Source organism: Carassius carassius, chromosome 48, assembly GCF_963082965.1.
Source record: "Carassius carassius chromosome 48, fCarCar2.1, whole genome shotgun sequence".
NCBI classification, from domain to species: domain Eukaryota; kingdom Metazoa; phylum Chordata; class Actinopteri; order Cypriniformes; family Cyprinidae; genus Carassius; species Carassius carassius.
The window spans coordinates 8696248-8721310 of record NC_081802.1 but is presented as its reverse complement, the minus strand read 5'-3'; the positions used below and the strand labels follow the sequence as shown (position 1 = coordinate 8721310).

Below are 25063 nucleotides of genomic sequence, written 5' to 3'. Positions count from 1 at the left end.
AATTTGGTCTACTAAATCAATGTAAAATCTTGCGTATTGATATACCATCTGGTAGGCATTCCACAGATTGTCTTGATGGCAAAAGTAGATGAAGCATGTCCTCTAGTGGAGAAGGACCTTCAAAACATTTATCTCAGTCCCTACGTCAAGTCAAAGGTGTGAGGCGGTCAGATGATCACATGGTCTGTTCCTCCAGGACTCGGAGTGAGGGAGATGTTTTGTGTGTGCAGGTGCAGGAGGTGAGCTCTTGGTTGGGTGTGCCGGTGTCTTGTGTGTTACCGTTGAAGAACTACAATCAGGAGCTGGAGCTCAACTGTGACGTCCTGCTGCTCACCGCTCTACAACAGATGCTCAACTTTGCAGACGACTATCTGGATGATGCTGGTTGAGTGGAGAACAACTTCCTATAAATAGCTGCTGAATGATAATGGATGATTGCATGTATGATGCTCTGTTGTAGTATATTTCTTTGCTTCTATGTGAACAAATTTGGACGGTTTGTAAAATATAATTGTTATATTACAGAAAGATATCAGTTATTAAATTGAGCATGTTAAAGCAAAAAACATGTCACAGCCTTCCCTGGTCTCCTATTCCTTTATGCATAGAACTTTTTTTTTTGAGGGGAAAATGACTGGATGTGCCTCTCAATTGTGGTTCAACGTTGCCGTTGTAAACAAGACTTAAAGGGCTGAGTGCTTTTATAATTTTTATCTCAGATAATACAAGTCCAAGAAAATATACTGGCTGTGAGTCACTTTCAATGAGAGCAGTGCTGTTAAAGCAGAACATAACTTGGAAGGTTCACAGAAGAAAAACAGGAACGTTTTCGTGCACAAACGGAAGCTGTGAAACCTAAGAGACTCTAAAAACAAGCACTATTTACATGCATGCATAAAACATAGAAATAAATATTAGAACTTATGCCATAGCCTAACTTGTAGCCTACAATTATTCAGTCTTTCTTTGGTGGATACACTAGTGTATATTATAGTCAAGTGTTGTATATTACTGACCAGGGGCCTGTACCATGATGGTAGCTGAACAAATTCAGAGTTACAGGATTAGTTTTGAGTTGACAAAACCAAACCTCTCCAATCCGGCTTTGTTGGTACCACGATGCTGTTCATCAACTTTCTTTGTCAACTCAGGCTTTGATCCTGAGTTTGTGGAGCGCGTGCACATGAATGTGTGACATCACTGGCAAACAGCCAATCACAAGCCTTGCAACACAAAGCAAGTTTGATTTACTTCTCGCGAGAGACCCTTGAGATTCAAAACTAAAGGTTAAAGGTTAAGAGATTGAAGAATATGACGAATTTAAATGTCATATGAAAAATGAAGGAGGACAAATAAAATAAATAATCTTGCTCTATCAGTGCAGTGACAAGTTAAACTTGTTAAGTTAGTGTATACATATGAAAATATATGGTGATAGAGACTCGAACATGTAAGGCCAGATTTTTAATTTTTTAAATAGTGCAATCTTTTGATACTACAGCTTATTTATATTACATGATCTGTATACATTAATAGTTATTTAAAATAAACGATTAATAATAACTGTTAAACTAAAATTGCATGTGTGTAAAAGATAAATAATAATATGAATCACAATAATTATATACATCATAAAATGACTCAGTAATTACCATTAAAGCCAGACTTCTCCTATTATTATTTTTTTTATTAATTATTATTATAATTTTTTTTTTTTTGCTTTAGTGACCTTTAATTTGGAGCAAGATGAAGGAAGTCGACCGGAAGTTGAAGTCGGCCGCATGCCGCCATCTTGTAGCAGAACTTCACTTGCGTTAGCATCCCATTGACTCCCATTCATTTTGGCGTCACTTTGACAGCGAATAACTTAACATCTGAGGCGTTTAAAGACTACATTTGTCCTTTATTTATTTCTAAAGATACACAACAATGTATAAAGGGCTCCATTACCTTCTATGTTACATTATGGCCCAGTAGAAACAGTTTTTGTAAAAATAGGCTAACGATTGCGTCATAACCACTCGACTCTCTGTCGCACAGTAGAGAAATGACCGTACAGACAGGAGGAGAAGCTCGCAGGCAATCGGGGAGACGTCAAGAGAGAAGCCCATAGATACAAGCCCTGGCGTTACATTTTGAAATACTATACAAAATAATTAATCAGAATACTTACTCCTGCTCACTCACGCCAAAGAACTCCCCGCTCAAGCTCGCCATCTCTGCAAGATTAACGATGGCAGTTTGCACGCACAGCTACTAGAAGATTTACATCTGTCAGACAGGTTGCTGACATCATCAAGCTTAGTTTGAGTCTGCGCGTCAGAAACGGAAGTGCTAAAAATCGCTAAAAATTGGCTTCTCTCGTCCCAATTAGCCTTTCGCCGGCCCCTCCCCCAAAATGGCCATTGTCCAATCACACATCATAGCAACCATTACTATGTGAGGCAGTTCCGACAAACTTTGACTCCAAGCAAGATGGTGAAGCGGTGCGCCCACGGCGTTTGTAAATCGGACACAAGAATAGAGCTGTAATCGGGCCTTAAAAGTTAGGCCCGACAGGACCCGAGCCCGACAGATTTCGGCCTGAGCCAGACAAGTACATTTTGATTGACAGCTTTTTAAAAGCCCGAACCCGTTTACAGCCCGACATTATTCAAATTTACGTACGCACACAGCTCTTTTGCCTTTTGTCAAGAAGAGTCATTTATACATGTTTTAACATAATTTATACATGACTAACGTAATAGGCCACTTGGAAGTTTGAACAAAGAAATAAGTCCTCTGTGACATCGTAACATCTCAGAACTCTAAATAGCCCTAGGTATAGACTCATTTAGCCTATAAATAGGCCAACGCACCAATAAAAATGAGTCTTTCTTAAAAATTTTAATTAAGATAAATTCTAAATTAAGATGGTTATTTGGCAATAACGAAATTAATTAAGATAAAGACTCTGCCTTATTTGCTTCGCGATAGCAGCTGAAATTTAATAAAAGAATAATGCCAACATTAGCCTATATAGGCTAGCCTATATGTGTCGGGTCTCGGGGATAATCACCTGTCTTTTTGGTGTGGGTGTGTGTGTGTTGGGATGGTTTGACAGCTCACCGCGTCTGCCTGTTTGTGTTTTCCCCGCCTCCCTTGTTTCCCTGTTGTGATAACCTTAATTGCTCGCCACCTGTTCTCTATGTCCTTCTAATTTTTTCCCCTTTATTATTCCCTGTGTTTCTCTGTCTATTGTCAGACTGTTGTTATTCATACCAATAGCTCCGATCATCTAGCAGCTCTTTGAACTCACCTTGTCGTGTCTTGTCCTCAGGCTCCAGTGTGTTTAGTTGATTCCTCTGCCCTTGTTCTTACAAGCCTTGAGCTCCTAGTAGCTTCCAGCTGTTCATCCCTCCGGTCCGGCGGTTATACGTACTTCTGTGAAACGTGACTCATCTGCTACTCATCCTGTCACTGCGAGTGAAACGTGACTCATCTGCTACTCATCCTGTCACTGCGAGTGTAACCTGTGAACCGTGACTCTTCTCCTCTGTTTCGAATAAAGCCTTGAGTTTACCCGCATCTGAATCCAGCCTGCTCTCTCCTGACAATATGTCTACATTATGCATTTAAGACTCAATTAGTATTTAGTTATCATTTTTAAAACCTTTACTCACCAAGATAATAATAAAAATAGCTACTCGCAATAGACAATAATAGACCATAACATATGAAAGAGAACTTTCCCGGCAGTGCAAGAGCATGACTGGTACACAAGGCTGTGCTGGTTGCATTTGAGGTACAGGTCATGGTGTTTCTTAGATTTCGCTTTTTTTCCCTCCACGGCATACTGTAACCCCTTTTGCCTCGATCTGGAGGATATCGCGGAGGTATTACTCCAAAAAAGGTCACTGACACGCACGGGTATACCTCTTCCCGTCATGGCAATCTGTCGCGCTGGTCGTGTTTGACCATTTGTTTGTCGGAAGTAGCAACAGTAACTAAGGGGGGCGGGGCTCGGCGAAAGGCTAATTGAGTTCTAATGGGGTCGCTGTGTCCATTTCTTTTACTGTCTATGATTACAACCATTAACAACCTGAAGGGAAAAAAAAACAGAAAACCAATTTAAAAACAACAACAAAGCCCGGCAATTACAGTACAAATAATAATAATTATAAAAAGTTAAATAATAATAATAAAAAATAAATGACATGAGCATTGTAATATACCAAATCTCAGAATATTACTTAAAGAAACGTCAATACAATCGGTATGGGGTCCATATTTGATGGAAATCTTCAGTTGTTAAATGAGTAACACATGTTAAATATTCTAATGGAATCAGTTCTCTAATAATCTTATGCCATCCTTTTAAAGAGGTTTTTTTTCACTGATCCAGGATAACAATATATTTTTCCTAGCAGCAAAGGCTAGGATGTCAAATAGACGTCTAGTGAATCTATTTGGTAAATGTCTATTTGGAAGACCTAAATCAAAAACAATGGGTCCAGCTGTAACACTAATCCAAACATTTGATTTGACTCATATATTTAACCACTTTTGACCAATAAATTCTAATTACAGAACAGTCCCAAAAACAATGCAAATGGTCCCCCACTTCCACTCCCGCCTTCATTTTAAAATAAAAGTGTGTGGTATTTTTAATTTAAAGGTGCGAAGCCTCTGGTGTCATCCGCTTCCTGTTATTTTGGGTGTACAATAACAACGCGTTATCATCCTATTCGTTTTCAACTCGGAGTTTAACAACTATAACGTGAACAGGTCAATGATAAGCTTCAATCAGCGACAACATAATATAATTTAGAGTAAGGAGAACAGGTTTGTTTACTAGACTGTTGTTTGATTAGAGGGAGCTCGACGCGACGCGTTCGCCTGTGGATTTACTGAAGCAGCGTTTCATTATTTCTTCATAGAGAAAGGTAAAAGTAAATAGTCGATATTACATGTAGCCTATAAAAGTAAAAAATATAGTGCAGAAATACGCAATGTTTATATACAATAAATAAGACACTATTTTATTCTAGCAGATTGCTTTAGTTTCAGTTTCGATTCGTGTAGGGCTTTCAGAAAACGAGTCATATGTCTGCTCGTGTCTATGTGTGTCTGTTACACAGAATTCAAATCAAATATATGCTTTTTTTTTTGTATAGAAGCATCCAGTTTTTATGGCATCCAGCACTCACAACGCTTCACTCGCTTCTAATTTAACAGAAGAGCAAAGAAAGCAGCTCTGTGGTTTGCTGGGGAATGTGGAGCTGACTCTTCTCTACAAAGCTTCAGTCCATGGATATAAAGCTTCTGCCTTCCATCAGCGATGTGACCGTCAGGGTCCCACCTTACTTGTAGCCTACAACCGTTCAGGCTACATCTTTGGTGGATATACTAGTGTAGATTATACTCAAAGTGGTCAGTATATTACTGACGAGGAAGTTTTCCTGTTCAGCTTTCAAGGCAAGATCCCTGTGTGCATCAAAATGAACAGCGGCTATAATGCACGCGTCGATGACGGTGAAGGGCCCAACTTTGGTCAACAGGTGTACTTTTGCTACAATAATCAACCAGTAGTGTATAATTCTGGAGCCAGTGCATTCAGTGTTAACCCAGCAACAATGTATGGGAACGACACTCGACTGAGTGAATGTGAGGTGTACAAAGTGGAGCAAAGTAAGCCAGTCACCAGATTTTTTTTAACCATATATAGTCCTATACAAGAAGTTTCAGTCTTTTTAAGGAACTTAACTTAATCTTCATTGTAAACATTTTATTTATTATTTGCCAGGCTGTGCAGTCAGTTCTGATGAGAAGCCTTGGAGGAACGTCCTTTGGAAAGCTGAGTATGTTTCGACTCCGTTTTTGGCTTTGTTTGCTCATTGTGTAATTTGATATATATACAGCTATAAAAATGTGATCCGTGTTGTAGACGAAAAGACAAGCTCATGGGATTGATCAGGAATTATAAACCCCTGGTGACGTCTGTGAGTCGGGTCAGAATCCTAATGATCGGTCCTGTAGGTGCTGGGAAATCCAGTTTCTTCAACTCCATCAACTCCATCTTCATGGGCCGCATTACCAGCAAAGCCATGTCAGGATCTGCAGGCACTAGTCTCACCACACAGGTACAGATTCAATACGATTATCATGTTTCCTGTTAGAGCTCAGGGAACGGCTCTTGATGACTTCGGGTCTTGATGTGATTCTCTTCTTGGTTGGTAGTTTCGTACATATCCAGTGAAAGACGGTCGTGAGGGAAAGCCATTGCCGTTTGTGTTGTGTGACACCATGGGACTCGAGGAGCAAACCGGTGCAGGACTGGATATTGAGGACATCAGCAGCATTCTTCAAGGTTGCGTACAAGACCGCTATAAAGTAAGTGCACTCATCTCCTAAATAAATGAAGGTTGAAGTGGGAATTATGTTTGTTTTATGCCAAATCCTCTGGAATCAGTTCAACCCAACAGCACCGTTTCAACCTGCTGAACAAAAGGCCTCCAAACCTGCATCTCTACAGGAGAAGATCCACTGTGTGGTGTATGTGATAGACGCCACCAAAATGTCCCTCATGCCTGACAAACTACAGGAAAAACTTACTTCTGTACGCAGAAAAGTGAACTCACTGGGTAATAGAACATAATTGCACCTTGTGACTAATACAAAATTAGGTTATACATTGATCTACCTGTACCTTCATTTCAGGCATTGCTCAGATCGTCTTGATGACAAAAGTAGATGAAGCATGTCCTCTAGTGGAGAAGGACCTTCAAAACATTTATCTCAGTCCTTACATCAAGTCAAAGGTGAGAGGCGGTCAGATGATCACATGGTCTGTTCCTCCAGGACTCGGAGTGAAGGAGATGTTGTTTTGTGTGTGCAGGTGCAGGAGGTGAGCTCTCGGTTGGGTGTGCCGGTGTCTTGTGTGTTACCGGTGAAGAACTACAGTCAGGAGCTGGAGCTGGAGCTCAACTGTGACGTCCTGCTGCTCACCGCTCTACAACAGATGCTCAACTTTGCAGACGACTATCTGGACGATGTCTGTCCCTTGGAGGACAAACCCAAATAAAGTGCTACCGTTATTATATATACAAGTCATATATAATGGGAGTAGAGAATAGAATGTAGCAGAAAATATGAAATATGTATATGGTATAGGTACGGGTATATGGTCAACTGAGTAATTTTATGTTAATTTTTAACAATAAGGTCACTTAGGTTATTATACTATATTGCGTCAAATAATAACCACCCAGTCAGCTTTAAAAATGTAATACTGAAATGTTAACAGTATTTCTGGGGTGATGAAAAGACCATTTAGGAAAAATGTTTGTATTGAAACTTCACTAATATCCTCGCTATTAAACCGTTCTGACTGAGGCACTGGACTGTGTTTAACATGCTTGTGATTTTGAGATGATTTGCGAGTAAAGCGGACTGAGCGCACAACAATTTTAGTGAATATGTACATTTTACAATTAGAAAATTTGAGAACTTAAATTATTCACATTCTTGATGTTTCCACGTTTGTCTAACCTTAGGTACGTGTCTAGGTTAAGTGTTGTGATGCCAGGAAGTAACGCGATAGGACACATTGACGCATTGTCTCTTGAGGGAATATTCTATAATTTATTAACAGTTCACATAAAAATGATTTTGTTCTGAACGTATGTCTACATTTCACTGAGTCCGGATTCGAGGTCCCCTTAGTGTCTACCCTTGTACTGTCCCATATAATTAAGTCTATCAGTCCAAAATGTAATATATAAATGCTGAAAAAAAACAAAGAAATGCTAATATGCAGACTGAGAAATTAATTACGGTTACTGTTTATTAAACCAAAGGTGTGAACCAAATGAAGCAGACTCGTAGTCAAACATAGGATCAAGAACCAGGTATTTACTGTCAGATAGTAATTTGACAGACATCAGCAGGCTGGAACAATGAAACGGATGAACCGACAATAAACCAGATGCACAGAAGCAATGTCTTCTGTCCTGTAGATTATGATATATAAAAACACCTGCAACAATCCATAGAAACCCACAGGACAGCACTATTAGTTTATATTCAACTGACATCTCTTTCTTAATTTGTATAATTAGTTTGGCATCTTTAAATCAGTTTTCATCAGTGTAAATAAAGCGTGGTCACAATATGGTGACTTGTTAGTGTGAATAAGAGCCATGCAGAATATTTCACTTCCCTACGTACTATGTTATTCATATGGATATTCTGACAAACAGCAGAAGAAATGAAGCAAAGATATGGCTTTGAAGTCACACTGACCTAAACGATACATCTGCACGATCTGGTTTACTTCTGTCCTTAAAAATAATGGGACATCTTGACATGTTCTTGATTTCTGCATGGCATCAGTCACCGAATGGCTCATGTATACCTGTTAAATAACATAAAATTAGCACTATGAGTGTCTTGGCAGGTCAATATTGTTTGGCCACTGTGTCGTGTCTGATAAGTCACTGCTAAACGGATCCTCAAACAGCCTTCAGGACGGAGGGAATGTCATGTGATACAAGGTCAATTTGTCTGTGCTTTTCCATATTTGACATTTATAAAGAGCACATTCATATTCAAAATCGTAAAAAATAAGGGAACACTTTTCTTTCAGAACTGTACAAGATTCAAATAAAAATCAACATTTAGTTATACACATTTATGACAAAACTGTTACATTTATTATTTCTATATAGAAAAACAAATGATTTGTTTTACTTTTAATAGTTATCAGAATGCAGTATTCCCTCAGAGAAAAAAAAACCCCTTTGAATTGTCGTGTAAAGGTCATAGTTTATGTACTTGCATGTTAGAACTGACTGTTTGCAAACAAAAATTCCATCTGCAGAATAATCACTGTTACTGTCCAGTAGGTGGCAGCACAAGCTAACGAAATCATAACAGACTGTTAAGTGTATGTGGAAGTCGTTCATTTGTCCGTGTGAGGGAGCACTGCATTGCCATGTTGGGTTGCTAGTAGTGTTGATTAGAGCTTGTTTTCTACTCCGATTGGCTAAGTTGAAGGGTCACGCTCCTCTACCCTTTAGTTAAGCCCTTGGCGAGTCCTACTGGCCCTCTTTTGGTGAGGAGGGCGACTGGTTACTGGCTGAATTCTTGAGGGAGCCCAGTGTTTTACTGAACCAGGAGTTTTTGGCAGCTTGGACCTCAGTCATCAAAACACCCCTCTGATGCTCCAGCTCCTGTTGCAGTACATGAATAAACAACATTAAAGTAACTGTAAACTGTGGCATCGCTCTTTTGCTAAGATTGTTTGGTAAGACATTACAACAGCATTTTAGTGCGACATATAACAAAAAGAAAGAAAGAGGTTATTTACAGGAATAAAGTAAAGGTTTTGAGAATTATTAATACTCGGAAGAAGTCCAAACTACAAGAATAAAGTAAACATCACAAGAACAAAGTCGTAACATTATGAGAATTAAATCATAACAAAAATAGCTCAAAATGAAAGCAAATAAAGTTAACAAATATTAGATTAAAGCAAAATTATGTAAATAGTCAAAACAGATTTAAATCAAAATAAATTAAATTTTGATAATAAAGTAAAAATAACGTGAACAGTCATAACATCGAAATTTATATCTAAATTGCATAAAGTAAACATACGATTCATGCAAAAGTATGAACAAAGTCATAACGTGATTTAAATCAATTTACATGAATAAAGTTGTAACATTACAAGTTAAGTAAAAGTCTATAAACTTGTAACATTGCAAGATTATAACAGCAATATTTTGCAAATGAAAACCCACATTTCGAGTCAGAATTATAAAATATATTAGAAGTCACAAAGAAAATATTAGGAGAAGTCACAAAGAAAAGCAATATCAAAGCAGCATACTTGAAAACAATGACGTTATTCCCAAAATGTTAGAACTACTCTCATAATGTTACGACAGTATTCTCATAATGTCAATGTGGCACTATATTGTAGTAAGATACAAACTATCTATAAAACACTGATTTCAAATGTCTACCTGCTGCTGATGAGTTGATTAGTAGCTGAACAGCATCTATAAATCTATACAGCCTTAAATCTCCAGCACTATGTTGTTTTATATGCCGTGACGTCTGACCTGGATCTTGCACTTGGCCTCCACCAGCTGGAGTTTGGTTTGTGCCAGCTCTAGTTCTAGCTCTCTGAGCTGGGCCTTCAGCGAGTCCTTCTCCTCGTCCAGGTCCGTGTCCCGGTTGTCCTGACTCACCGCCGGGATCTGCAGGGGTCCGTCTTTGCTGAACACTTCCCTACAGCGCTCACACGCCATCACTTTAGCCTGAAAGAACAACATCTACTGACTGTCACTGCTCAACGTGTCATATAAGAGTATGCACAGATGATTTACTTACTTTAACTAGATCCAGTTCCTCTTTTGTGGACACCTGCTGTTTCTCCAGCCTCGTACTTAACTGGGAACATATCTAATGCAAACAGAAAATAAGACTTCAGACCTTATTATAATCGATCCGTCACAATAAATACTCAAAGGAGTGTAAATAAAGGTGTATATTCCTGAAGCAGCTATTTTAGTATAAAATGAGATACTCGTAATAGATTTTATTAATAGTTTGAATTAGGACTACCAAATCGATTAATCACGATTAATCACATGTAAAATAAAAAGTTTGTTTACATAATATATGGGTGTGTACTGTGTACATTTATATATAAATACACACACCTACATCTCAAATATATACTTCAGAAATATATGTAATACATATTTAGATTTATATAAAACAAAAATCATCTATATATATATATATATACTGTATATATATACTGTATATATATATATATATATATATATATATACACACACACAAATATTTCTTCAATATATTTACATATGTGTGTGTGTATTTATATATACACAGTACACACCCATAAATTATGTAAACACAGATTTTGGATTTGATTAATTATGATTAATCGACAGCAAATTAGTTGAATATTTTTAGTTTGTTTTAATAAGTTTGTTGAATTTTTTTTGTAGTATTTTTATATAGTCTTTCGTAATTCTTCAGTTTTAATTTGAGTTATTTTAGTACCTCAAGTTAAACTAAATGAAAATGTTTCCTTTGAAACTAGTTAAAATAAATAAAATAAGTTTACGGGTTTTTAAATATTAATATATATATATATATATATATATATATATATATATATATATATATATATATATATATATATATATATATATATATATTTTTTTTATATATATATTTATAATATATTTTTTAAAATATTTTATCATTATGAGATTAAAGCGAAATTGCATAAAAAGGTCATAATTATGAGATTTAGGGCACAAAAGAAAAATAAATTAAGTAAATACAATTACAAAAGTAAAATAATATTTAGAAAATTTTAATTAGAAAATTCCTAATAAAATTCACAAATAATTACAAATGGAATTACAAAAAACCTCCCATTACAAATACCCAAATTACAAATTACATTGAATTAAACGTGAAATTAGAATAACTGAAATAATTCTTTATTGTAAAACATATTTCAATAATCTTTATGCACAACTCCCTATTTTTCATTTATCAGAGCATATTAATCTTGTCCTGAAGTGAATATGTGGGGTGTAATTTGAGCATTATGGGATTCCTAGATTTATACGGGACACTGGGACGTACTTGTTTATACTCGGCTATGATAGCTGTGGTCTTCTTGATCTCTAACTCCGCTTTCTCCAGCTCTCTTCTGAACACTTCCTTCAGCTGAAAAGCAAAAACGTTATTGTACAATCCATAAAGGTGAAACTGAATACTTACTTCAAAGTGTCAGAGACAATCTGAGTCCTCGGTCCTCGTACCTGTGCCGTCTCCTCCTCTTGCCTTCTCTTCTCCTCCTCGGTCTCTACCAGGCGTTGTTTAGTGTTGAGCAGTTCTTTGTTTAAAACATCAGCTTTGTCCTCAGCCTGAAAACACAACACTTATTAACACAAGATTTAAACAAAGGTGAAGTGTGTTAACTAGTGTAGAAATACCTGGTCCAGGTCATTCCTCAGTGCTATCTTGCTGGTCACCAGTTCATGGGCGAGATCATCGTTCTCCTGCTCCAGACGCATGCTGGCCTCCTGCAACCGCCGGTTTTCTCTCTGTAGGGACATATAGACAGTTCAGTTATTACCTTATGGTGGGGAACTCATGCAGATTTACAGACAGAGACTGAGAAGACTGCAAGGCCAGCTTTGCACATGCTACAGACTCAAATTCCCTGATCACTCACATGTAAGCAAAAGAAACGTCTAGGAAATAACATGATTGTGTAAAATCCACCACTTTGCAAAACATAAATGCAACAAAGTAAAATGGTATATAATAATTAAAAAAAATAATTCCATGAAATGCTTTAATATATTTGGACAATTTACATTTTCTGTCATTTACACGGTGTCCTAACCTTTTTTAGTCAGCATGGAGAGCAAAAAAAATGTACAAAGAAAGAAAATTATATATATATATATATATATATATATACAAAATAAAAATGTTATATATTTGCAGAGAGATACATAGAGATAATTAATAAAAATAATAGGATTTTTTTTAAATAAAAACAGTATAGCTAGGTAATAAAATTATAATATAAAAAAATAATAATAGTAAGGGAAAAATGTATTAATATAGTAAAATAATAAAATACATACAATATTTTATAATAATAGAAAGATGCTAAAAATATAAAAATAAAAAGATAATGATAGAAAATAAAGAAATATATCATATTTCTATTCCTTATAATATATAAATGTATATAATAATAGTAATGTTTATTTGTTAAATATTCAAAAAATATAATTGGAATTACAATTTATAATTTAACAGACAGCCCCCTCCGCCCTTAAATAAAAGCAGGAAACACCAAAAAAGCTGCGTTAAAAAAAATCACGTGCTGATCTAGGCCCAGTATTTCACATCCACTCTTGAGAAATAACACCGAAAGACCACAGTGTGACTCTGCGTTGCCTGATTAGATTTGGCAGTGTCACAGGGAGTCTCCCACCGCCTCACATGACACACATTTCCTTATCAGGAAGAGGAAAGCTCTGTCATCTGCCTTCCATTTACAAACAAGCACACGCACTCGCATACACACACCGCTGGTTAGGCTGTGCACAGCAGTTGAAGTAACATGGAAAGGCTTGAGGCAATCATTTCAAATGGATCAGAGAGTCGAACACACATGCAGGCAGATGTTAGTAGCCGATGAGCGCTGGTGGGCTGAAGGCTTACCTGCACCGTAGACCCAACCACAGTCAACACTACACCCACAAGAACAAGAACCGCAGAGGCCTTCCCCATCCAGCAGCGACCGACAAATACAACACCGCCTGTCCATGCTCCACCCCCCGCCACAGCTCATTGGTTAAATCGGTGAGTGAGGGAATCTCATTGGTTAGTTAGTTGAGTGAGGGAGAGGGTAAACAGGAAGTGACAGCAAGGAAACCACTGTGTAATGGAGCTTCCTTTAATAGTATGGTTAGTTTTTCAACATTACACGATGCTTGTGAAAGCACATTTATTTCCACCAAGTCATTTGAATGTCAAAATGATAGCTTAGGATTACACATATTTTTTTTTTTCATATGAACAGCATAAATGTAAAAATGTAAAAAAAGTATAATACATTCAATAAACATGATCCATTAAAAAAAGCTTTACATTTCAGTTGATGTAAACATGAGACTCAAATATGCTAAAAAAACAAACAAACAAAAAGCTGCATGTTAGCTGCTCTGTGTTTTATGATAAAAAATAAACATGACACTTAAATTAAAAACAAAAAGTCACTTTTCCTTAATAAAAATATCAAAAAAATAAATTATTTAAAATAACAATAATTATATAAAATAATTATAAAATAACAGCCGTACAAAACAAGAATCTAGAATGCGAGCGAGCGTTTTTCTCTTTCCCTGAGCCGAACAGAGTCTGTGGTTTCCAGTGCGGCCCGTTACACAGTCCTGAACTGAGACAGAGTGAGATGAAGATGAATGTAGGAGGTGAAGATGAGGACTAGAGGAGGCGGAGCTAAATCAGGTTCTTGCTTACCTGATATCGGTCTATAGGGTCTTCCTGCTGCAGCTGGCTCTCTCTCAGAGACTGATACTCCTTCTCAAACTTCTTTAGCTTCTTTGTTGGCACCTGAGGAAGATAGGAAATCAGAGATCAGGTCTGAAAAATGTATACCAGTAGATATAACAAGACAATTAGCACTGTCATTTTGATTCATAAATACAGTAAATAAAAAAATATTATAGAAAATTAAAGTCAAAAGCACCCCCTCCCCCTCAAAGTGCCAAGGCCGAATAGTTTTTTTATTTTTTTATAAAACGTTCAAATTTTATTCTGATACTATATAAAATAATATAATACAAATATTTTATCATTTTTACAAATGTTTGGGACATTAATTGATAAAATGTATAATTAGCAAAATGTTAAATGTATTAAAATGTATATTTGATGAACGGCTGAATGGGTCGAACATTAAACCTTGATAATATTAATACATACCAATAATAACAAATTAAAATATGCTTTGTATTGATATTATATACAAAATAATAGACACACAGACAGACACACACACACAGAGACAGACAGACAGACAGACAGACAGACAGACAGACAGACAGACAGACAGACACAGACAGACACAGACAGACACAGACAGACACAGACACACACACACACACACACACACACACACACACACACACACACACACAGACAAGATAGACAGACTAGACACACACACACACGGGCTGCACGATATTGTGAAAAAATGACATTGCGATATTTTATTTTTCTGCAAAATATATTGCGATATGAAATCTAATATATTTATTTTTTACAAACAAAAATGGGGTGAGCACACTTACATTCTCATTTTAAATGATTTAAACATCGACACCATCGTGTCAATTGATTAATATGCGCGAGGGAGAGAGAGCAAGACAGCGCTCGTGTTGTTTGAAGATGGTGAGCGTGAGGACGGGGCTCGCTCACTCGCTCGCTCTCTCTCTCTCTCTCTCTCTCTCTCTCACGCTCTCTCTATCGCGCTCTCTCTCTCTCTCGCGTGCCGCTCTCTCTCTCGCCTCTCACTGTCATAGACACACTGATTTAAAAACACATGCAAATGATAAACTTTCACTCTATGATGATTAAGCTGTGCAATTAATCCGCTAATCACATTCGTAAAGGGCCGGGGAGCAGCTGGCCCGTACAGGTAATGAATAACGGATCAACTACGACAGCCTGCATCGCACATCCTGCGATGTGACTATCGTGGATTTGTACATCGCGATATCGATGCTTAAACGACACATCGTGCAGCCCACACACACACAGACAGACAGACAGACAGACAGACACACACAGGCAGACAGACAGACAGACAGACACACACAGGCAGACAGACAGACACACAGAGACAGACAGACAGACCGACAGACACACACACAGACAGACAGACACACAGAGACAGACAGACAGACAGACAGACGCACGCACGCACGCAAATCTAAACCCAAAACTGTTTGTATCAGGAGCCTTTAAAAGCAAACTGCTCATTTTGGTTGCTATGTTGGCACATCCAGAGTTAGCACGGAGTCTCTGAGGGAGAAGTGCACTCAGTCAAGCCAGTCCTGAGGGGATCTCTTCTTTAGGGTTTACTGCCGCTTTACTGCATGAGACTTTGTTTATTACAATCTTCATTCAGCAGGTCTGGGATCAGTCTTCATAAAGCCTTTCATAATTTGTTTCTTCATTTGAGTTTGAAACTGCTCACACAGAAAGCAGAAATGTTTACTGCCAACCAGCACAGCATTTTGAAGCCAAACAAACAGGCGTTTGGGGTTTCCACACAACATGCTTGCAAAAAGTGAAGCATATCAACGGTGTTCTCACTTGAGAAAGTCATTTCAATTCTCCCAAATTTTGTTTCCGATTTATTCGGGTCTTACACACACAAAAGGAGCCTTTTTTCTGATCTGTAATGGCATCAGTTCTTCTGAACAACAGCTCATTGTTGAGTTTAATTCACAGCACCATACAGTGCATTTGACCTCTGACCTCAGGATGAGGATCATCGGAGCGAGAAACTGACACACCACTTGTGTTATCACTGAAGACATAATGGCACTGGAGGCTTGGTTTAGTGACTGCAGTTGTAACGATGACAAGGCAAAAGCTTGTGCTTGGGTAAGCGTACGTCTCCTCCTGTGAAAAAAGGCTTCAAACAGCTACCTTTGCCTTTCTACTGCGGCACAAAGTGTTCGTTGTGCTGTTTGAGGAATGTGAACATGATACAAAATCTTTAGAGCACATTGACCGAGGAGGATAAGGACACAATTGATAACATCAGGACAAGGAAAAAGAGAAAAGAGGGAATACAGTTGCTAGGTGGTTGTTAAGGTGTTTTGCATGGTTGCTAGGGGGGTGGGTAGTTGCTAGGCAGACAGTACAATATTCTGGGTGGTTTTTAAGGGAATCTGCATGTTTTTTTATATTTTGGGTGGTTGCTAGGGAGATCTGTATGGTTGCTAGGTAGATGCTATGGTGTTCTAGCTGGTTGTTAGGTGTTTTTTAGAGAATTCTGGGTGGTTACTAGAAAAAAAAAACTCTTTGATACTCTGATGTCTAGATATCTCTTCAATTTCAAGTCAATTTTATAGATCATCAGACGAACATCATCGTCCGCCAGATGAAATGCGCCAAAGTTTAATACTTAAGATTAGGGTTAGAGATTCTTTATAGAAAAAAGGAAGTGTAAATAGGAATAAGCATCAGACTATTAATCTGACAGTCGTGCAGATAGAGGCCAGGCATCATTAGATGAAGAGATCTTAAATGAACACTCAGCCCGGATGTGTTGCGTAGAAACAGACCACAAAATGACAGGTTGAAATTGCACAACCAACATGGAAGTCAAGCTCTCAGCACGAACGTTCATTCGGTTTAACAGTAACAGTCATATACATATGGAAAGTTCTTTCAGTAGGTTTCACCTCAACAAAAGTGGTTGGTGTAAATGATGTTTTTTGTATAAACTCAAAACACCTACATGGGTACGAATGAGTAGCTGATCTTTATTTTCCATTCACATTGACATTAACAGCACACGTTGTTTCCTACAAACGTGAATATACACAAACGGAAACATCTCGATACCAGAATGAGTGATTTCCTATCATCTTTTACAGCTAAAAAATGGCCACAGAACTGTTTTACACTAAATTACAAACGGCACAAAATTAAAACGGGCAAAGCTTAATTTTGATTCATCGGATTTGTCAAACCAGTGCGATTGCCAGTGACTGGACAATGTTTGAATATTCAGGTCACTAGGCTCATCTGAGTATTCAAAACATCTACTTGAGGGAAAAGGAGAATCATAACATGCAAAATTGCATTAGGCTGGCAACCAATTGCTTGCTACTAAACACAACGTTCATCATCTTACCAGCACACACACAGTATTTTCAGCTCCAAGTTGGCATTCCTTGGAATAAAGACATAATGGAGAAAATTGTAGAGCCCTGTAACTTCATTACAGGACATTTCTCACAGAGCGGAAAGCGTTAGACAGTATCAAACCAATAAGCTCAGAGAGTACAACAAGACTAGGTGATGTTCTTGTCGATTCCTGAAAGTAGAAACAACCGTTTTTGAATGAGACTTACCACCGGTTTGGGTTTGGAGTCAGCCACCAGACTGGCGAAGAAATCCTCCTCGTTGATCTGATTGATAACATGAGCGTCGTAAGCCACCGTTATCGACACTTCCTGCATCATCTTGGCAAAGTTTCTGCGAGGAGCACTGAGCGAGACAGGTGTGTTTTGAGAAACAAGGGAGGGAGGGAGGGAGGAGGAAATGAGGAGGAGAAAGCTGAAAAATCTGTCGAGACCAGCTGACAAGTTTCTTTACAGATGAGAGCCGGCCCCTTGAGGCGGGAAATAAACACAGGGGGGATGGACCACAGAGGAACACTCTCTCTCTCTTAAATAAACACCTGGTTTTGTCTTCCAAGGATCGTGTATCCTGCTCAATTCCTCCAAAGAGAAGAAACTCTGTGTTTGTCTGCCGACTTGCTAAACTGCAAAAAGATTTGTGCAGTGATGACACTTAGTCTCAAGGACTGTGGTAGTTACCACTGGAAATATAAAGAGCCAGACAAGCGGAAAAGGTTTGTCAGCCATGCTCAATGGGGTCTTCTAACTCCCCTGGTGCTCCTCTCTTAATCTTCTCATCGGGCCTCGTTTTTCCTCCCAAGAGAAATAAAGTGGGTTTGTTCCTGGTTTAATAAGTATCAAAATGCAAACATCTACAAGCCGAGGACTCGAAATGCCATGTGGTCAGAGTTCTCCAAGGCTGATTCCTCTAAGCTGTTTCCACTCTCAAAGTACGTCTTCTTTCGATTAAGTCCTCTTTCAGTATCAAGAGGATGTGAAATCTGGAATTCGGCTCGCAATCCACAGAGTGGGAAGTTTGTACAGCTTGTGCTTTCGATGCAAGCAGGTGCCTTTGAATTCCATCACCCTGTAAGCGTATTACCCGGAGACTAGATCCTCTTTAAATTTACACCATTTCAAAGAGAAACAACCACTTTGCATTTCCTCTTCTTGCACATGTGATTGGAAACGTCTGGGATCACGGTTGGAAGAAACAATCTGTGCACAGCTTCATGGTCTGTGTGTGGCGTCTGGTGTCCAGGTCTGATATGGAGATACGGCAACAAGGCTTCCTGTCCTTGCTACACAGTCTCCTCCCTCACAGCTGTCTCATAAAACAAGTCCACTCGACATCCAAGTGGCAGAATCTTCTAGGAACTAACAAGATCAGAGACGGTGAGGATAAAAATAACAGTTTTGAGGTTGAATGGCAGTCTAAACGTCTTTATTCGTCCATTTTTAGCATTCATTTTTGATGAAACATCTCATTGATCTGCTCTCCTGTCTGTCTTTCACTTTTGTTTGCATAAGATAAAGAGGAAAGTGTGACTAAGTACACATACGAACATGGGCGCCAATGAGGCGTGGTCAACGCAGATGCTGGCAGCAATGACGGTGCAGAACTAATTTACATGGGCAAAACACCACTTGGCAAGATGTCGAGATAATCCAGTTGAAAAATAAGAAGAATCCGATATCTTATGCTTATGGTCTTCTCTCCAAAGGAACAATAACAACAGACCTGGGCAAATTGCAAGTATTCCAAATGAAGTCTGTGGCGTAAATGCCACAGGTATAAACACATCCTTCCCGTTAGGGTGTGGAGGAGACGTGGATCAAGGGTGCATGGAGGTGGGTGTGGATTGTAGGGAGTTGAAAGTGCCATACAAAGGAAAAACAAAGGATAATGATCCTACAGACACATGATTCAGGCATAAAATGAAGCTGCTCTCTTTTTGCTGATTTGTTGATGAATGCACCTGTTACATCACCTCACTCAGGTGCTCCTTTCCCACAGAGTGATTCTCCCTCTCTGGTTTCTCATTTCTCTCTCGCTGGGTCCTAATATCTGCCAAATTCATGGTTCCCTGTCCAGTCTCATAGAATAAACAACATAGCACAGTGCACAAGACACTTTAAAAAAAATTTAATAGTAGGGAGTACGGTACACATAGTCAATCTAATGAAAATATATTTGGGACATGCTTCACCCCCCACCCGAAATGCAAACTCAACATCACACAAATAAATAAATAAACTCCCCCCCCCCCCCCAACAAAAATAAAAAAAGTCTTGTGGAATGGGTTTGAGGCAGAGAATTGTGGGTATTTATCCTTGAGTCTTAACTCCACCTTGACTCAATGGAGTCTTGAAACGCAGACAAGGTCTCTGCATTCTGTGAATAACTGCATGCTAGCTTTGTGGTGTAGCGCCTCACATTTCTCAAACAATGCAAAAGTGACCTGGGATTACATAATTAACTCTTTCAACATAAGTGCATAGGTTTCCACCCATTTCATCATCTGCCATAAATCCAACTGAACATACAACTAAAAGCACACCTCAGCACTATAAGCCAAGCAATTTGAAAACTCATTCATTTTCAAAGCACAAACAAGAAGTAGATAAATCATTAAAATATTCAAATTAAATATAATATTTATGGTTGGGGTTTTTCAAAATCAACAGAATTCATGTTACTGGCACTAAACTGATAGAAAAGAAGGGCTAAAACAAAATGAAATATATTAAGAAATGCCCAGTTTCTGACAGTGCCTTAAAAGATGTCTGGAGTTGTTTCTTACCTTGATATTGCAAGCCTGCTCCATCAGACGCTGAGCATTCTCTGCCGCCCTGTAGCGTTTTGGGAGCTGGACCCGGAAAAATTTCAGCGCACCCTCAAAGTCGGCTTGAAGCAAGTCTTCCTTGGAGGTCTGCATACAAACAGAAAAACAGAACTAGTTTAGGGTCATTTCAGTAAAATTAACCTGATAAAATACCTGAAGAGGAACTTGCTATGTGATTATTTTCCTCATTTATGCTTCCATTGGCCTTTTGTGAACCTGACAAAGCCGCATAAGATTTTACAAATGTTATGTTGTTTGAGCATAAATCAGATATTTAAATCCATCTATCGAATGACAAACAAGAGTAAGACTAAGATTTGCACAGTACAACTTCATTTCTACCAATACTGAAAGTCTGGCCAATAGCGAAAAGCTAATAATTACTTACATTTTATGGCCAAAATGTTAATCTGCACTTTGCAAACAAAAAAAGAAAATAAATATACATTAAAAATAAAAAAATAATACATTGTTTGCTGCAACTGAACTTAAAGACAATAAATAAAAACACAAAAAAATTAACAAGTATGCTACATGTAAACCTAAGGCATCAAAGCATGTTTAATTAATTAAATATATAATAACATTTATATAATAAAAGTAGTTTGTGTGCTGCAAGTTAAGGCATTAAATAAATAAAAAATAATAAAAAAACAAACAAAAGTACATTAAAAATAAAAAATAAAAGTTTATATGCAAGTGAATTAGGGCATCAAAGCATTCTTAAAAAACAAACAAACAAATAAAACCATTTTAAAATAAAAAGAACATGCTGTGAGTGAACGTAAGTCATCAAAAGCATTATCAATAAAATATAATAAATATACAAACAAACAAATAAATTAATAACTAAAAACATTAAAAATAAAAATTAAATAATTTGTATGCTCCAAGTGAACTTAAGGTATTAAAGAACTACATAAATAAATTAGAACATTTTAAACAAAATAAGTGTTTAAATACAAAAGGCATCAATGCATTATTAATAAAATATATAAATAAAAATGTCTCACTGATACTGTTATAATAAAGTGACACTTTGAAACAAAATTGCCTTCAACAGAATGACAAATAAATGCCCACTACACGTTTCCTACATAAACACATACAAAGGCCACACATGAGCCACATATAAACACACATAACATAAACAGACATGAAGAAGGCCTATTTTTTCAGCAGCTGCCCCTCACCGCCAGCAGTCGGGGCACAAACAGGCGGTGACCCATGCCCAGCAGCCCCATGACTCTATCAGTACAGTCATTGACCAGCCCACCCTTGTCCTCTCCAGCGCCCACTTCCTCCAGCCTCCGCACAGCAGGTGGTATCTGAGCCCATAGAGGCGGTGAAGGCAAGTCTCTCTCTGGGGTCAAAGGTGAAAGAGCCTCTTGGGCTCCTTGGGAATCCCCAGCATCGTCCTCCCATGGAGGCTCGGGGGCTGACTTAGAGTCAGCCACGTTGATGTAACAAGACGGTGTCCAATCTTGGGAAAGTTAGTCCAGGCAGTTGATTCGGTAGCGCTAAAGCAGTCTCGGCAAATGTGACGTTGTCATTCGATCATGATTCGACAAGCCTGAGTATGTGGCAACAAAAACTGGAGAGCAGATTCACACTTGCGTTGATCCATTTTGGGTCTGCAATGTAAACAATATCGGAGACCACGCCTAGTTTAAAAGACGCCAGAACCAAAGCAAACCGAAAGTGGTTTGACATGCTTCAACGAAGAAATACGCTTCCATTCTGGTTTATCATTGGCCAGCTCCTCCCGAAATCCCAAATTTGCAATTTGTTGCCTGGCAACAGGCAGGAGGAGAGTCGCGTGGTGCTGTTGAGACAGACAACGTGCAGCACGTCTTCTGTGTTTTGCTCATCTTTAAAGGGTCTCGAATCAAGGTGGAAACAAGACGAAGTTGAGTCGTCGTCATGTAGATTCTGCTCTCCGTCTAGGAGTCTGTAAAGTCGGAGTCAAGCTAAGTCCTTGTTCTTGTTCAGTCGAGAGTCTGCCAGCTCCGTCATCCTGCCGAGGTCCAGAAGTATCCAAAAGGTGCCAGAACGTCCAAGTGTGGGATGAAGGAAGCGAGATGCGAGACTGGGTGGAGGCTGTGGTATTCTCGTCCTCCAGCCTTTGTTACTCCTGCTCCAGTGGCTTCTGTGCTTTGCTTTCCAACAGCAGGGAAAGATGTGGAGAGCTCACAGAGATGCTGTCGATGCTAGAAAAGGTGGCGGAGTGGTGGAAAGGGAGGAGGAGAGGAAGATAGGAGGGGCATTGCGAGGGAACAGGAAACCATGGACGAATGGACAGTGGACATGGCTCCAATGCAACTCATGCTAAATGCTAATTGCTGCTGGATGCTCGCTAAAGGAACAGACAGGGGCACATGTGGAGAAACAGAGCGCGAGATGGAGGGGTGTGGAGAGAGAGAGAGAGAGAGAGAGAGAGAGGAGGAGGAGGAGGGGGTTTGGGAGCCTTCGGGGGGAGAATGTCGTAATGGTTAGCCAATAGGAGCGAGGCAGTGCACCCCCCTTTTAGCTCCTCTCTCTATTAATGTACATCTCTTGCTTCCTCACACGCACATTCACATCAACTTCTGTCCACCTGATTCCACCGGTTTCTTCTGTTTCAATTTAAACTGGTGGGAAAATTGGAGAACACGCTAACAATAATATTTCTTTATTTCACAAGCATTATAATTTAATCGGTGAGGAAAATACAAAAAACACACATTGACAAAACCTGTCAAGAATTTGTTTATATTTTACCAAAAAATAGAAAGGAAATAATTTTTTACTTTAAGAAAATTGCCAAAAAATAATAGCATTTTATTTATTTTAAAGATTTGCTCAAAAACAAAAAACAAATAAATAAATAAATAATACTGGATTATAGTAATAAAAATATAATCAGAATGGCAACTGAGAAAATGTTCAGATGCATTAGGACAAAAATAATAAATGTGTTCATATTAAATTTTTTTCCTTATGATTTATATTTTATATTATATTTATATTGAATATAGATACATACATATATATATATATATACATATACATATATATACATATACATATATATATATATATATATACATATACATATATACATATACACATATATATATACATATACACATATATATATACATATACACATATATATATACATATACACATATATATATATATATATATATATATATATATATATATATATATACACATTTCCACACATTTCCATGTGGGCACCAGTAATACTTTATAAATGAAAAAAAAAAAGACTAAACAGTCATCAAACATATTATTGGGTTCTCAGAGCTAAAGGCCAGTGGCTTTTGAGAATTTTTCTATTTAAAAAACAAAACAAAATTTTTTGTCAGTTGGGCCTATTTAGACACAAATATTAAAATATAAGATCAGATGATTTATCAAGCCATGTTTATATTTAGATACATATGTAATGCAGGAGGCCATGTGACAGAAAAAATACTATATGTGTGTGTATATAAATGAATGAATGAAAATGATTATATATATATATATATATATATATATACACACACACACACACACACACACATACACACACACACAGAGTGAACAAAGGGAACAAAGCTGGAAACTAAAATTTAAGTGAGTATAAAAAAATTCCTACACACTTGTGTTTACAAATGCACCTAAGGAGTGAAGTCACACGTATTTGTAAAGCGCTTTTCACAATACACATTGTTTTGCAACAATATAAATAATGACATGAGAGGACATTTGTCATAAGTAACTACGTAAAACACTGTTGGTCTTCAACGTGACAAATTATATCATCATGCTTGTGTAAATCTAGTCTAGTACATCTAATCTCCCTGAGACCTTCATAGTTCCTCTTCAATAAACACCTGGAGCTGGCAAAGCTTTAAAAAGAAACCAGAGAACCTTATTCTGGTTCTCACATCTAGTGTAATTACAGAACAGGGAATTGGAGTCTATTTCTTCACATTAAATCAGTGGATATGTCCGTATCTCCTCCATAGTTTAGCTCAGACAGCGCAGTCTGTTCTAGCTATAGCTCTATTTGTCATTCTGCCATTGCAGCTTACACAAAGGTGTGGCATTGTGGATGAAGCTAATGTATTTGTGCTGAGAATGCTGTTGGAAAGCTTTGCAGCCGACAGAATTGGCCAGCCGATAATGACAAACTGCCCTTTGAATCTTAATGGAAGCTGAATATATTCAAAAGCACAAATAGAAACTATCAAAATACTTGGTGATTATAGGTGGATTTTGTTCCAAAAAGTATAAAAAAGCATATTTTTTCCCCAAATGTGATCTGTAACTGTATTATAGTCCTAATGAACCACGAATAGTGCTGTATTAATACAGCTATGGTGGCATTACTGGGCTAATGACCCACAGCTGCATACTGTGTCATCCATCGTGCTGCTGATGATCAATAACACCACAACAACAAACCCAAATGCATGCATACATCACTCAGACAACAGCCAAATGGCTCAGATCAACTTTCTTATTAGGTTGTGTTAACGAGCCAATGCATCTAATGAAAAGAAAGATGCCATTTGCGGTTAGAAAAGTGTGCAGGAAAAATGATAAATTGAGGTTATTTCCTGTTTACACAGCACCTCCTAACCAATGTCTCTATGTGTAGAGTGTGTGTGTGAGTGTGTGTATATATATGTATATATACACACACACACATACACA

The 25063-nt window shown here is 37.9% G+C and overlaps 3 protein-coding genes across 10 annotated transcripts in view; 2 read left to right on the top strand and 1 right to left on the bottom strand.

Annotated features, from left to right (window-relative positions):
* The first annotated feature begins 59 nt into the window (after positions 1-59).
* On the top strand, positions 60-566 carry LOC132131789 (interferon-induced protein 44-like). Its single transcript, XM_059543906.1, has 2 exons — positions 60-156; positions 231-566. Exons 1-2 carry the CDS (start codon positions 76-78, stop codon positions 387-389), a joined length of 240 nt encoding a protein of 79 aa, XP_059399889.1. The 5' UTR covers positions 60-75; the 3' UTR covers positions 390-566.
* A 4076-nt stretch (positions 567-4642) lies between these two features.
* Positions 4643-7374, top strand: LOC132131785 (interferon-induced protein 44-like). Of its 2 annotated transcripts, none has more exons than XM_059543901.1 (8): positions 4643-4925; positions 5157-5670; positions 5786-5840; positions 5927-6122; positions 6220-6372; positions 6452-6623; positions 6700-6800; positions 6878-7374. In XM_059543901.1, exons 2-8 carry the CDS (start codon positions 5172-5174, stop codon positions 7061-7063), a joined length of 1362 nt encoding a protein of 453 aa, XP_059399884.1. In that variant the 5' UTR covers positions 4643-4925; positions 5157-5171; the 3' UTR covers positions 7064-7374. The 2 variants fall into 2 exon arrangements, with proteins under 2 accessions (XP_059399884.1, XP_059399885.1); XM_059543902.1 differs by having other exon boundaries at positions 4643-4931.
* Positions 7375-8776: 1402 nt separating this feature from the next.
* Positions 8777-25063, bottom strand: part of LOC132131899 (rab GTPase-activating protein 1-like) — a 97159-nt gene continuing 80872 nt past the window's right edge. For 2 of the 7 annotated variants that reach the window (XM_059544051.1, XM_059544050.1), the window contains exons 19-26: positions 20309-20437; positions 14101-14193; positions 12033-12143; positions 11859-11963; positions 11680-11763; positions 10381-10452; positions 10110-10307; positions 8777-9212 (exon numbers count right to left, since the gene is read on the bottom strand). In XM_059544051.1, the coding sequence (XP_059400034.1) occupies positions 9078-9212; positions 10110-10307; positions 10381-10452; positions 11680-11763; positions 11859-11963; positions 12033-12143; positions 14101-14193; positions 20309-20437 (927 nt within the window). In that variant the 3' untranslated portion in view covers positions 8777-9077. Of the gene's footprint in view, positions 9213-10109; positions 10308-10380; positions 10453-11679; positions 11764-11858; positions 11964-12032; positions 12144-13281; positions 14018-14100; positions 14194-17735; positions 19079-20308; positions 20438-21543; positions 22736-25063 lie in introns of those variants that run through there. The other 5 variants (XM_059544053.1, XM_059544054.1, XM_059544055.1 and 2 more) reach the window with 5 other exon arrangements.